The 13,401-nt window shown below is 36.3% G+C and overlaps 2 protein-coding genes across 6 annotated transcripts in view; one reads left to right on the top strand and one right to left on the bottom strand.

The window, feature by feature from the left end:
- LOC139958619 (beta-galactosidase-like) overlaps positions 1 to 13,401 on the bottom strand; it is a 28,370-nt gene that overhangs the window by 2,107 nt on the left and 12,862 nt on the right. Inside the window, exons 1-13 of one of the 2 annotated variants that reach the window (XM_071955823.1) lie at positions 12,521 to 12,723; positions 11,935 to 12,095; positions 11,071 to 11,221; positions 8,003 to 8,063; positions 6,850 to 6,944; positions 5,767 to 5,947; positions 5,091 to 5,149; positions 4,149 to 4,270; positions 3,294 to 3,456; positions 2,103 to 2,267; positions 1,734 to 1,841; positions 1,096 to 1,227; positions 310 to 525 (exon numbers count right to left, since the gene is read on the bottom strand). In XM_071955823.1, coding sequence (XP_071811924.1) covers positions 310 to 525; positions 1,096 to 1,227; positions 1,734 to 1,841; positions 2,103 to 2,267; positions 3,294 to 3,456; positions 4,149 to 4,270; positions 5,091 to 5,149; positions 5,767 to 5,947; positions 6,850 to 6,944; positions 8,003 to 8,063; positions 11,071 to 11,221; positions 11,935 to 12,095; positions 12,521 to 12,580 — 1,674 coding nt within the window. In that variant the 5' untranslated portion in view covers positions 12,581 to 12,723. Of the gene's footprint in view, positions 1 to 309; positions 526 to 1,095; positions 1,228 to 1,733; positions 1,842 to 2,102; positions 2,268 to 3,293; positions 3,457 to 4,148; positions 4,271 to 5,090; positions 5,150 to 5,766; positions 5,948 to 6,849; positions 6,945 to 8,002; positions 8,064 to 11,070; positions 11,222 to 11,934; positions 12,096 to 12,520; positions 12,724 to 13,401 lie in introns of those variants that run through there. The other variant, XM_071955824.1, reaches the window with a different exon arrangement.
- LOC139958618 (anoctamin-8-like) overlaps positions 12,923 to 13,401 on the top strand; it is a 17,245-nt gene continuing 16,766 nt past the window's right edge. Inside the window, exon 1 of one of the 4 annotated variants that reach the window (XM_071955819.1) lies at positions 12,923 to 13,070. The gene's annotated coding sequence lies outside the window, so the exon portion shown is untranslated. Of the gene's footprint in view, positions 13,093 to 13,223; positions 13,248 to 13,401 lie in introns of those variants that run through there. The other 3 variants (XM_071955820.1, XM_071955821.1, XM_071955822.1) reach the window with 3 other exon arrangements.

The following is a 13,401-nucleotide window of genomic DNA, read 5'->3' as shown; positions in this document are numbered from 1 at the left end:
GTTTGGGTAATTTGGATGATTAAAATCAAAGGGAAAGTTGTTAAGCCCATCCACCCCCCCCCCTTGCCTTAGACATGGCACACAAGCTGCATCCAAGAATACTTCTATCATATGTTTTGTTCTCCCCCACCCCCTTCTCACACGCACCCTCTCCCCTACCCAAACCATATCACACGGTGGTGTTCTGTCGTGTTCTTGTCCGCAAAACTTTTATAGAAAACGCTAATTGATTAAGATTTCACCCTATCATTTGCTGAGCATTATTGTGAACTGTAACTGTTTCAGTAAGAACAAATGATAAACACTTACCTTTGACCAACCCATTGGGTCCAGGAAGGTGTCATTATTAGGGTCAAGGATCACCTCAGAGTAGTAAAACGAAGGGATGTTAATGGCAGGCGGTTCTCGTATTGTACTTCTGTGGCTGTTCTTCTTAATCTCTAGTATAATTTTGTCAATAGTCAACGGATACATCGACCAATTCAACAGCAAGGTACCATTTAAAGTAACATTGCTGTAAATTCCCTGCAAAGATAATAGATGATCTATTATCAACAGATACCATGCAAAGTCATGTTAAGGGTCTACTTAAATTGTGGGTGGGGGTGGGGGAGGCAATGATTGTTTCTGTCTCTTACATGGATGATTTCTGACAGAACTTTACCCTTGATATGACATTTTCTAAAGAAAAAGAAAAGTTTGGTTGCTAGTAATGATTCTGTAGCTGTTCCAGTGTCAAGAAATTCAGATTCAAAAGAGTTTAAATCAAAGGAATACTCCTTTAAGACTAAACTGCTGATGACATCTGTTCCTCAATATTCTCTGTACTTGACAAATATGTAATCTGTTGTTAACATATTTACGTGTGTTAACTAATTAGTGGAGTCACGTTTAATTAATGAACCCAAAGCTGTGGTCATAGTAATACAGCCCGGACTAATATCAGTTCTTTGAACAGTCTGCAAAATATCAGGCATAATTTTGTGCCTAAAATCATCTGTAAAGTACAGCTGGAAAACAAATTAATTACAAAGTAATAATCCAAACTTTGAAAACATTTTGGTGAAAATCTTGATTTGCAAATGTTGTCATTACCTTAGGATCATACATGCCAATTCCATAGTTAATGTGTCCCTGGTTCTCCACTAAAATGTCCAGAGTGTCGCCAGATTTGAATGTTATATTGATGTTTGGGTTAGTAATCCTCTCCAACACACCTTGACTGATCTGTGAATAGTAACATAGCATAATATAACATGACATGATGTAATGTAACAATATATCATAACATCTAACATGACATGACATCACATAGTATAGCATAGAATACCATAACATCTAACTAATATGACATCACATAGTATAGCCTCTATCCTGAATTGTTGATTAATAAGTACACTAATCAACATAATGAGCTTGTACAATCCATACCCCATTGACCATTACATAGCCTCTATCCTGAATTGTTGATTAAGAAGTACACTTATCAACATAATGAGCTTGTACAATACATACCCCATTGACCCTGACTTGTTGATTAAGAAGTAAACTAATCAACATAATGAGCTTGTACAATCCATACCCCATTGACCATTACATAGCCTCTATCCTGAATTGTTGATTAAGAAGTACACTAATCAACATAATGAGCTTGTACAATCCATACCCCATTGACCCTGACTTGTTGATTAAGAAGTAAACTAATCAACATAATGAGCTTGTACAATCCATACCCCATTGACCATTACATAGCCTCTATCCCGAATCCCTGAGCAGTTCAGCAGACCAGTAGTAGCAGCCTCGGTTGGGACGGTGGTTCTGTAAAGCATAAACCCATGATACTGTAATAGAGAGAGAGACAAACATTGGATCATAAACATAAATATGGTAAAAGTTTACAAAAAGTGATTTTATTACAAATTGGAATGAAAACAATCTACTTTAATGCAGTTAATTTAAAGCAGGCATTGAATTCATTATGTTATGTTCAACTGATCTCTACAAACCCCACTGATTAAAATCTAGATTATCAAACATATTGAAATAAAACTTAACTCAATAAAATGTACTCATTAAGGAATGAAAACCTAACATATAAATACCTGATTTAACATCTCCATAGTAACCGGGTATTTGCTTTTGATTGGTCCATGTGGTGATATAATTTGTAATACATCAAGTAATGAGCCAAAGAACTGCATATTCATAGCATTATAAGAAGCTTTGGGAGTTGACTGAGGAACAGGTTGTGGAGGCAGGGGTAAATACTACAGAGAAAGAAAGAAGAAAAAACATATATTATCGTACACCCAAAACTTCAGCTGAAAGTACTGCAGCTATGACCCTGCCTGCCTGCAAGTAATAGCAAATAAATAAAAGGAGGATTCTCAAAAGTTTCCAACAAATTAAAATGAAAATGTTGTACTTTTAGTTAACTAATGATTAGTCCCTAATATATCTACAGTAACTGAATGTAACAAAGACATGGCAGTAATGTCTTAAGAAAACTACACCCTCACACCCAGGAGATTGCCAAAAGTAGAAAATCCCAAAAATTAAAAAATACTTTCAAGTAAATCTGCATGAATAGAAGAAATGGAGGATGAAAGATATAGACAGATGTGGATGGGCCCCTCTCGTACCTTTGATATTACTTATCATATTGCATAGTACCTTTGATAGTGCTTTTCATATTGCCTAGTACCTTTGATATTACTTCTCGTATTGCATAGTACCTTTGATAGTGCTTTTCATATTGCCTAGTACCTTTGATATTACTTCTCGTATTGCATAGTACCTTTGATATTACTTCTCGTATTGCATAGTACCTTTGATATTACTTCTCTTATTGCATAGTACTTTTTATATGACTTCTCGTATTGTATAGTACCTTTGATATTACTTCTCGTATTGCATAGTACCTTTGATATTACTTCTCTTATTGCATAGTACTTTTTATATGACTTCTCGTATTGTATAGTACCTTTGATATTACTTCTCGTATTGCATAGTACCTTTGATATTACTTCTCGTATTGTATAGTACCTATGATATTACTTATCATATTGCATAGTACCTTTGATATTACTTCTCGTATTGCATAGTACCTTTGATATTACTTCTCGTATTGCATAGTACCTTTGATATTACTTCTCGTATTGTATAGTACCTATGATATTACTTCTCGTATTGCATAATACCTCTGATATTACTTCTCTTATTGCATAGTACTTTTTATATGACTTCTCGTATTGTATAGTACCTTTGATATTACTTCTCGTATTGCATAGTACCTTTGATATTACTTCTCGTATTGCATAGTACTTTTCCGTTGGGTCGCCTGCTTCAGATAACGGAGCATCGTAATCGTGAGTTGAACACTGAGGGCGGTACATTCCATTCTTGTAATTCCCACCGGTCCAAAACGCAAAGTTTGTTCCACCTTCAAACATGTACCTATAGCATAAATAGGTGATGTTAATTGTGGTACACATTCAGTCGTACTTCGTAAGCTTTGTCAAATCTGCCTAACCAACTGCTGTGTAAAAGTAAAGATTTTCATGGATTCCTACGATCATTAATGTCCACACAGATCTCCCTTACCTGCGAAACTTCTGGGAATAAGCAAAACCTTCATGTCAGGGATGATTTACCCTAATAGGACTAAGTTTTAATCTACTTTCAATCAACTTTGGAATTTACTACCCTGGTTAGTAAGATTTAAAGTTACAGTCAATTTAAGGTCATCTAACTTTCCTATGAATTTAATCTCAAAGTTATTCCCAGAAATTGACAAAGGTAAAATCAAACAACTGGTTGTGTCAGTGAGGAGTCTGGGGTAGATAATCAATGGGGTATAGAAGCTTGACCAAGGGTGCATCACCATGCTTCATCTTTCAACCATATTTGGGAATCAGTAAAATGACCTTTGAAATCTATATGTATATTTTTTAAATATTTTATTATAGTTCATACTCCTATTTATAAATATGATTATATTTGTACTGGAATAAACAAATGAAATTAATGAAATAATGAACTTCTACTATCTTACCACCTGACCTTCAAGTTTAATTGCTAATATGAATCAAAGTCGTCTCTTTGTTCTTTTACACAATAGAAGAAAGAATATCATATTTTGTACTTACATATTTACATTAACACCCATTGAAAGTAAATTATCAAGACTCTTGGTGAAAATAGAAGTTGATAAAGTTTGATGAGGTTCCCCCCAGTGGTCTAACCAACCGGTGTAGAATTCAGAATTGACCTGTAGAAAGAACGAAGAATCAGACACCAACTAACTCATCTTTACTTAACATATTATTCAGTTTTCTGGGTGGATTTGTTGATGCAAACAAGAAACTGGCATTTTGATATTATTCAATCACATTTGATGTGATCGGATTTCTGATAGCAGAACAACAGCGGAACAACTCAAAACTGAAGTAAAGTCACAGTTGACTTGATGAAGGGGAAAAAACTTTTTAACAAAACTTATACTTCTAATAAAGTGCAATTCCATTCCTGAGTTTTCTATAATGAGTTCTCACTTCATACTCCAATACTTTTGTTTCATCTATGCATCCCCAGGTACAATTAAAAAGTGTTTTCTCAGACCCCCCTACCCCCCACCCCTAAATATAAGGAGTATCATCATTGACCTCAACCCATTCATGGATCAGGCTGAAATCAGGAAAATGTCTGTTCTTTGCCCGGGATGGTAGTTTTAGACTTGTTCCATCTCGACATTCACAGACAGAAAATCCACAGTTAATAAAATTAAGAGCCCATTCTACTTCAAGGACCTCAAACATTTATTTTATGCAGCACCCTTGTGGACCAGTTTGCGCTCAAAATTTCAAGACTTTCAAAATGTTTTCAAGGACCGACTGGGGATTCTCAGAGCACAGTCTCTGAAAGATTAATAGAAGCACACCCTTCTCTGATATGAAAATTTATTAAGATACAAACACAAATTGTCTATGTATATTAGCCTTTGATTAGAAACAAGGAAACACCCCTCAATTGTAGGAGGCATAAAACATGTTTGAAATCTTTGATTCAAATTGTTGAGAACATGTTCTTACCAATGGACCGTTGGGCTGAAAGGATCGAAGTAAGTCAAAATGGGCAGTAGCATTCTCAACTGAAATCAATTTAAGACACAAAAACCCATCAAGTTAATATAACTCTGGCTTCCTCTTCTAGAAATGGGTACGGTTTTAAGTAAACCTTTTGATATCTGAACAATACCAATATTGCCACTTGGAGGAAAATTGTAAGATTCATTATAATTTTCAAGTTAGAAAGAGGGAATGGAGAAGGCTGAAAGGAATTATGTAGGAGCTTCATTATCTCAATTTACATTCCTCTTTGTACTGAAGTAAACAAATAAATCTACAACTATTTAATAAACAATAAAAATCATATGTTTAATATGAAATTGGGATAGGAATCTTGATTACACAAGATGAGTTGTAAATGATGTCATACTATCTAAGGTTATATCCAATCAAAATCAGCAATTTTCATGACTTGAGTCAAGTTTGTGACTTCAGACGTTGCAATATCTCCATAGATTAAACTTCACAACTTTACTCGAGGCCCTAGCGGTAAAGCAGAAGTCTTGTATTCCTAACATGACTTTTTCTACCCATAATAAATTTCTGCTTGTTCAAAATTTGTCTTCCTACAAACTTTTTTTCCTACTCATTTTGTTACTTTATCATTAAGAATTAATTTGCAACTAAAATTAAGGAGTACCTGCTCTAAAATCAATGGTTGCTAACACTCCTTTGATCATTCCACAAGTTAACATGCTCTTAGAAGGTCCATCCGTTGTGAAGTAAACAACATCATCTCCCAGAACATTCACAAATAATTTATGCAAATATTCCATGTAGGTGTAATCACATGCTGGGTAGCTTCCATATTCATTTTCAATCTGTGATTTGGTCAGAAAGAAACATAAAAGGTAGAAATGGTCAGAAAAATCACTTAATTAAGATTAAATCAGTCCAGGGAAAATAGGAAAGGAAAAAAATATAAAATCAGTCCATGCAATACTCAGCTTTACAGTTACTGAGAAATTATCCAACAAAAGATGGATTGATAAATATGCAATTTGTGAACAAGAAATCCATAAATGAAGAAAACAAATTAACCCAACATTCCAACTCACCTCAAGTCCCTTGGACAAACTTTAAAAAAAAAAAATTATCTAAATTTTGAACAGCTGACTTAATTCAAAAGATGTGCTTGAGATTTAGTTGCCATGGTTACTCTATTGTCAAAATTCAAAGCAGCTAGCTGTGTTACCAACATGCACACACTTTCTGTCACCATTTAATCCTCAGGGCACACCAAAATGTGCTACTTGCAATGCTTAGCTTCTTACAAAAATACTAGTCCTTGAACTATGTTCCTAGCCTAAGTTGTATATTCTGAACAGAAGTTGTTACAAATAGAAGGCATCATTCTTAAGAACCAATGTACCAGTTAAATGTACAAGATTAAATGGAATGGATGGGTATCTCACATTGTTTATGTAAATTTATAAAATTAAAGATTAATTTTACTTTGAGTTTGCCACAAGCTGGAGATACGATACACAAATATTAAACAACAATAGGCTGGTACTTGAAACCATCATGGCAATGACATTTTCAAAAAAAATAATTATATAATTAACAAATTATGTGTTAATATTGCATGGCTTGCTAGGAATGACAAATGTTGGTATAACAACTGCAAACTTCAGCTTTGAATTATTTTGCATTAACACTGCCAGCATTTATTTACGGCTCAATATCTCAACAGACCACAACAATTAAACAGAAAACTTACTTGTACTAGAATAATAGGACCGCCATATTTGTACAGAAATGGCTTCACCATTGAAAGAAGTTTGTTCATCCACTTGGTCGCTGGCTGTAAATAATCTATAGTAACAAGGGGAGACATATAATTGGCCCAATTATCATTTGAAGTGTTAGAGATTATTGAATATTCATGTTAAAGTTAAGGAACATTTAAACTTAAAATGACTATCAACATTGACAAACATTGCAAGGAATGCTTTCGTCAAATTTTATGTTATTAAGACATCTAATTGTTGGTTGGTCTTCCTAAAACACAATTGACACAGATGATTCAAGAAATATTTACACTTAAAATTCATATTAAAACTGCAAAGAATACTACTTTATCAACATTATCGAAGACAAGGGATTAAGAAAATAGAAATTTTACACAAATAAGACCAGGCCTTGTGTTTTGAGTCATGGCCTCATGGGAGTATGATCGAACATCATGGCACACATTAAATGAATGTACTATGATTGAACGCAGATGGTATAAAAATAAAAAAATGTTATGTTTTGGTGGAGGGCAATTGATATCATACACCAAATGTAAACAGCACACCGAACTATCTATAGTGTGATTTCTATAGAACATGTAGAATATAAAAGACGAGGCCTGTAAGACACCATCAATTGAAATATGTCCATTTTACAATGCACAAAAGTCAACAGAAAAGGGAAAGTATTTCCAGACCCTAAGGGTACATCAATTGAACAACCTCCAACGCCGCCCAAAAGAAAAGGTTAGAAACAGCAGCTTTGTTTTTACTTGTTACAAGCTGCTTCTTTTTTCTGTCTGTTTTTACAAAAATTTACCAATAATACAGCTCATCAACTAACTGATAAAAGTCAAAATACTATTCATGAAGGAAGTCCTCATAACTCTTCAGAGTATAACATGTGGCTTAATCAATGAGTGTCTTGTCAAGGTGTGGTAGACCCTAGTCATAGCATTCAGTAGCTTGACTGCAGGAAATTTATAGAACTTTTAATATTGAAGACCATCTGAACCAAACACGAATTTTAATTAGACCCCATAATATTAAGCAACCAATGAGAAAGGGTCAACTGCAGGAAAGAAAGAAATGTTATCAGTCTACCATCAAAATGCAATTTAGTTATTCATAACTTCTTACTTTCGTCTGAAGTTCGTAGAGCTATGCTGGTGTGTTTTAAGAGCCATGCTGGTAGTCCTCCCTAAAAGGAACAACAAAAGCAAACCGTGCAATGTATACTAAGTTATAACTTGCATCACATGTAGTCCAGCTTCCTCCTGTAACAAATAAGTACATCTCAAAGTTATAACATCATGTAAAATCATCAACAGAAAATTGACAAGTAAATTTAACACAACTTTAGAGAACAATGAATTAAACTAAAATATTGGAACAATATTTGTCGTCAAAATAACTATTTCAGCAGTTGCTCATGCTACGTTGCAAGTTTCAGACAATGTTAACAAACAGACCAAGTTCCCCAGGATCCAATTAAGATAGTACCTTCATTGAATCATTTATTCCACATACATGTATCAGGCGCGTATCCAGGATTTTCTAACCCGGGGGGCGCGAATTACTATCTAAGCGGAGCGCCACCATCGGTTGGCGCGGAGCGTACAAGAAAATTTCTGGTTTTGATACCCCCCAGATCACCGGAAATGACACTTCTCGGGCTTGAAAATGAGCAACCAAATGTACACTTTTGCCTGAGAACCAAGTATTTCTCAATTTTTTTTCCATCCATAACCTTTTTGAAGATTGTCACCAGTCACACATCATGTTCGACCTCATTGCATGTCCTATGGATCATTGCTTTTGTAGGCGATTCTACGTCACGGCCCACAATATCCGAAAGCCCCACTTTTCAAGGTTTTAAGCCCATTATTTGTTGAGAATTTGAAAATTCACATTTCTCGTGAATAAAAATCACTTCAAAACATACCCATAATGTTGCACAAAATTCAGTCTATGGACAACCAATAGGGAAAAACCTCCTTCAAGCCCTAATAGACAGGTACAAATTGCACGAGTAGAGGAAAGTATGATGAAGAATGTTGGTGAGGAAATTGTCGAAAATTCCGACACAGTTAATTTATTGGTGTAGAAATATTGCAACCTCTTATTATGGCTATTATAAAACTTGGTTGAAGGAAATGAAAAATAGCAGATATTTCCGATATCAGGTATATCGAAACCGAACACTACACACATAGGCGTAGGTCCCGTAGGAGGCGGGGCTGCAGCCCCTACCCCCCCGCCCCGCAACCAATTTTTTCCCATTTTTTTCGGGCACCTACTGAGAGAAAAATAAATAGCAATGAATAGCTTAAAAATTATCTCCTTGGTAATAAAAATAAAGTTCTAAGATTGGCCGACATTACTACTGTAAAAGAGAGTTTGACATAAATGGATTTGTATGCTTTTTCTCCATCTACATAAGACATTTGTTTGTTTACATTAGCATCCGGCGGTATACTGTGCTACTTTCACGGACCGTGCGGTACACGATGCCATGCAATGTAATGACCGATGCTTGCTTATATGATATTGGCATAGATATGTTGAGCGCGCGCAAAGCGCTTGAAAAATTTTGGCTTTTTTCGGGCAAGTCGTTACAGCCCCAAATCCAATTGGGCTACGCCTTCGACTACACACATAGACAGTTTTTGAGGCTGTTCATCGTGGAACAGGCATTTCATTGCTCACTGATATGATGTTATATCTGCTCTTTGCTTTACAAATTCGAACAGGCGTGTAGCGAGTAATTGCCAAGGGAGAGGCGAAGCCTGTATGCAAACTATCTAAGCGAAGCGCCACCATGGGTTGGCGCGAAGCGTACAAGAAAAATTTTGGCCGAAATTGCCTCCCAGATCGCTGGAAATGACACTTCCCAGGCCTTGTAAGTTGCACCTAAGCATTGTCTACTTTGAAATTACTAGCGATGTCATAAAGAAAATTTGCTCGGGGGGGGGGGGGGCGGTCGCCCCCTTCCCGAAATGCGTCATGTTCCCGACGACCCCGTCGAGTTCAAGACCAGCCACAGTTGGTTCCATATAGCACAATTGTACAATTGTTTAAGGCGTCCATACACACACACGCGTTATGATAGATCATATATAGTATTTATATAGATACATTAGTGAGAGAGGGAAAAAAACGTCAAAAATGGAGTTGTTGGTGTAAGGGGTAGGGTGAGGCGCACACCCCCTCCGTAATCCTTGACCTGTCACTGGCTACCCTGTGTATATAATAGGGATCAGCGCTTTAACTATGACTGTTCCTCTTTCTCTTCCCGAGGTCTTGGCTATCTTCTACTCCCTCCTTTTCTCCTTTTTCTCTCTTTTTTCTTTTTCTTTTCCCTTCCTTTCTCTTCTCCTTTTCTTTTTTCCCCCTCCTTTTCCCTTTTTTCTTCTCTTTTTTTCTCTCCTCTTTTTCTTACCCAGGGGGCGCGCGCCCCCAACGCCCCCCCCCCTGGATACGCACCTGTGTATGAACCATGAATGTACCATGTAATTTGAAACACATGAAGTACCCTGTTTAACTTATGGTGTTACAGTGTCACATGTACTGTAGTCTACTGTACATCATTCCTTCTATATTAATCCCAACATCTAAATGACCTCAGTATTATACCTTCAGTTTATTAGAATACAGATTGGTGTTCCTTACACAAGACAAACATTTCAAAAATGAGGGCATGGAAGATAAGGAGGAGCAGAAGGGATGGAAACCATTCCTGTTTTGTCAATGGAAAGCTACATCCCTACATGGGTTAATGACCAATCGTTTTCTTTAAAGGCATTGAAGACTCGCCCCAAACCGTGTGCCGCCATCTGAAAAAGTTAACTTTCCGTTGCTTGAAAATGCAGTTTTTTTTCTTGTCACTGCAAAATGCAGACAGTAATGAAACGTGATACCTGGTTATCGCTGCTATGTACACTGTGTTGTGGGTATTGACCCTAGCTGCATGTATGGACTATACACTAGTGTCTAATTACCGACGGTAGCAAGCTGTGTGTGTACTTTCTGGGATGGATGGTGGTGTCTAACACTTCTGTTACACCACATTCGAAACTAGGTCAGGTTACCGGCATGAGACGTTTCTTTGTGCGCGAGTCTTCAATGCCTTTAACGTATTGTCATGGCAATGCAACCCACAGTAGATTGAAGTACTGTTCCACTGCAGAGAGAAAATTGTTGCTCACCAGATCCCACTCAGAGCACATATATGGACCCGGTCTCAAGATAACTAGAAGTCCCGTTTCATTAGCTAGTCTCAAGAACTTCAAAAGGTCCGCACCTCCTTCAAAGTTATATTCACCAGGATTAGGCTCATGAAGGTTCCATGGGATGTATCTGCATGATAAATTGAACATTGATCACTAAAAATTGGAGCATTAAATATATAATTTATAGTACTTTGACACATTGTCATATGAGATTTAAATAATAACCAGGTGTCACAAAAGAAGAAACATTACATTCTCCACAGATATATATCATATTATCATATTATAATATGAAACCTTGTCCAGGAATGAAAAAGATCTCACATTGTAGAATAAATCTGAAAGATAAGTCACAAGCAATGCCTTAAATGTGATGTGCAAAGTTGACCAAGTTGATGCACTATCAGGGAGCAAAGGTCAAAACAACTCTGGTGCAACTTAGATTTATTATTTGTATGATTTTAATTTTTTTTTGGTCAAAGAGCCTAAAGGTCCTCTGGAGCAATTTCTGAAACATTCTGAATGGAATTTGAAAAAGGGCTCTGTTAACAAATCCTAGTAGTGGCCTGGTTTATCAGTGATAAGTCAGTACGTAATTAGCATCAATATCAGAAGGTTTAAATATATCAGTTAGGTATACGTATTGATGAGCATAGAAGCATACACTGTAGTTTCAATATATTGCTTTGATCTCAATTAGCCAGGGTGTACCACATATATCAATGGAACAGATTGTCTTATGGCCATAACTGGATGCCATGAGCTCAATGCTATTGTCATTGCAAAGATTTTTCTGTCTGGCCCAAACCTTGCTTCTTACAGTTGTTATGTGACACTTACAGTTCAATGGCATTTAGTCCTGCAGAATACATCTTTTGTAAGCGGTCTTGCCAGTAATCAGGGTGGATTCTAGCATAATGTATGCTGCCAGACACATAGCGAAATGGCTCTCCATCTTTCAGAAATGTGTCGTTTCCATAATCAACTTGAAATGACCGTTCCTGTGATACGTAAAACATGGAAAGATTTTGTATAACATCAGACATATTAATAAAGTAAGAAACCCTCGATTAACCAACCATCCGGTAAATGAGCACCAATGAATTTAATATTTAATCGACGATCAGGTAAACAAGCAAGAGCGCCGTCCTTATTGAAATGACATTCGGGTGAATACTGTAGCACCCACCTTTCTGTAAGAGGTGGAATAATGAGTTGGATGTTCGTAACAATGCACTTGAGGCTATGGTACATAAATTTATAGCATTGACTCAGCATATAAGATAACGTTAGGATCTACTGATTTCAAGATAAAATAAATTAAGAGATGTTTGTGGTAATAACCAAAGAATGTCATTAACCTTAGTGAATAATTAGCCTAGCCTAGGCCTATATGAAGACATTAATTATGTGATGCAGCTCTCACCAATAACGAACTTCCGCTGAGGGTTGAGAAGGCAAGTGCCCAAAAAATTGCCAAAATCATAGCAACGGAAACGGTGGGTGTCTATTCCAAATACCGTGTTGCTCTATTTCAAACGTTGTAAATAACCCCAAGCCATGACTTGCACGAAAACACAACACCCGACGTCCCTAGGCACCTGTATAACATTAACTTCCTGTGTGCTGATTATTACGGTGCTCATGAACAGTCATTACGAATCAAAAAATTAAATTGTAATTCAGACGTTTCGTCTGAATATCTCAATTATTTATTTTTATTTTGAATTTACCTGTAAAAGATTTTAGATTTTGGATTAATATTCAAAATTCCCACTAATAATTCTTTTTTCACTTTACTTCGTATTTTGTTTCTAGGCCACTGTAGAAAATATTTGCACAATTTTGTCAACAAAGTAAACTTTGTTTTGCAATGCTTACTATTGGTAGTGTGTTCCGCTACAAGTTCAACTTTAGCCTTTACAATTTTTCTGGTATCACGTTCAGGATTGTAATTCACATAAACTGCTCCAAAGGTAATAAATACGCTGTAACAGTGTAAGTGGAATACTTCATGTCTTATCTTCTAGTTAACTCAACAATTGGAGGTGAACATACTTAGAACAGATTGCACGAACCAGGTTCCATAAAGACTAACGTTAGGCCTTGGTATCACTGTGTGGAAATCATTTTGTAGTAGTGCTTATATCCATGTAGAGCCTGTTGTTACTAATACTAGGCTATGCATCCAATAGGCAATGCCGACATCTGTTAACCCTATCGCCAGGCCTACTAGTAGTACTAGTAGTAAGTTGAGTCTCGTCTATCCGACATGCTCAGTGATTAACCTCCGCCACGTATCTCGAT

This window comes from Apostichopus japonicus, chromosome 18 (genome assembly GCF_037975245.1).
Source record: "Apostichopus japonicus isolate 1M-3 chromosome 18, ASM3797524v1, whole genome shotgun sequence".
Classification (NCBI taxonomy): Eukaryota; Metazoa; Echinodermata; class Holothuroidea; order Aspidochirotida; family Stichopodidae; genus Apostichopus; species Apostichopus japonicus.
The sequence above is the reverse complement of the archived record's forward strand: the minus strand, read 5'-3'. Positions and strand labels throughout refer to the sequence as shown.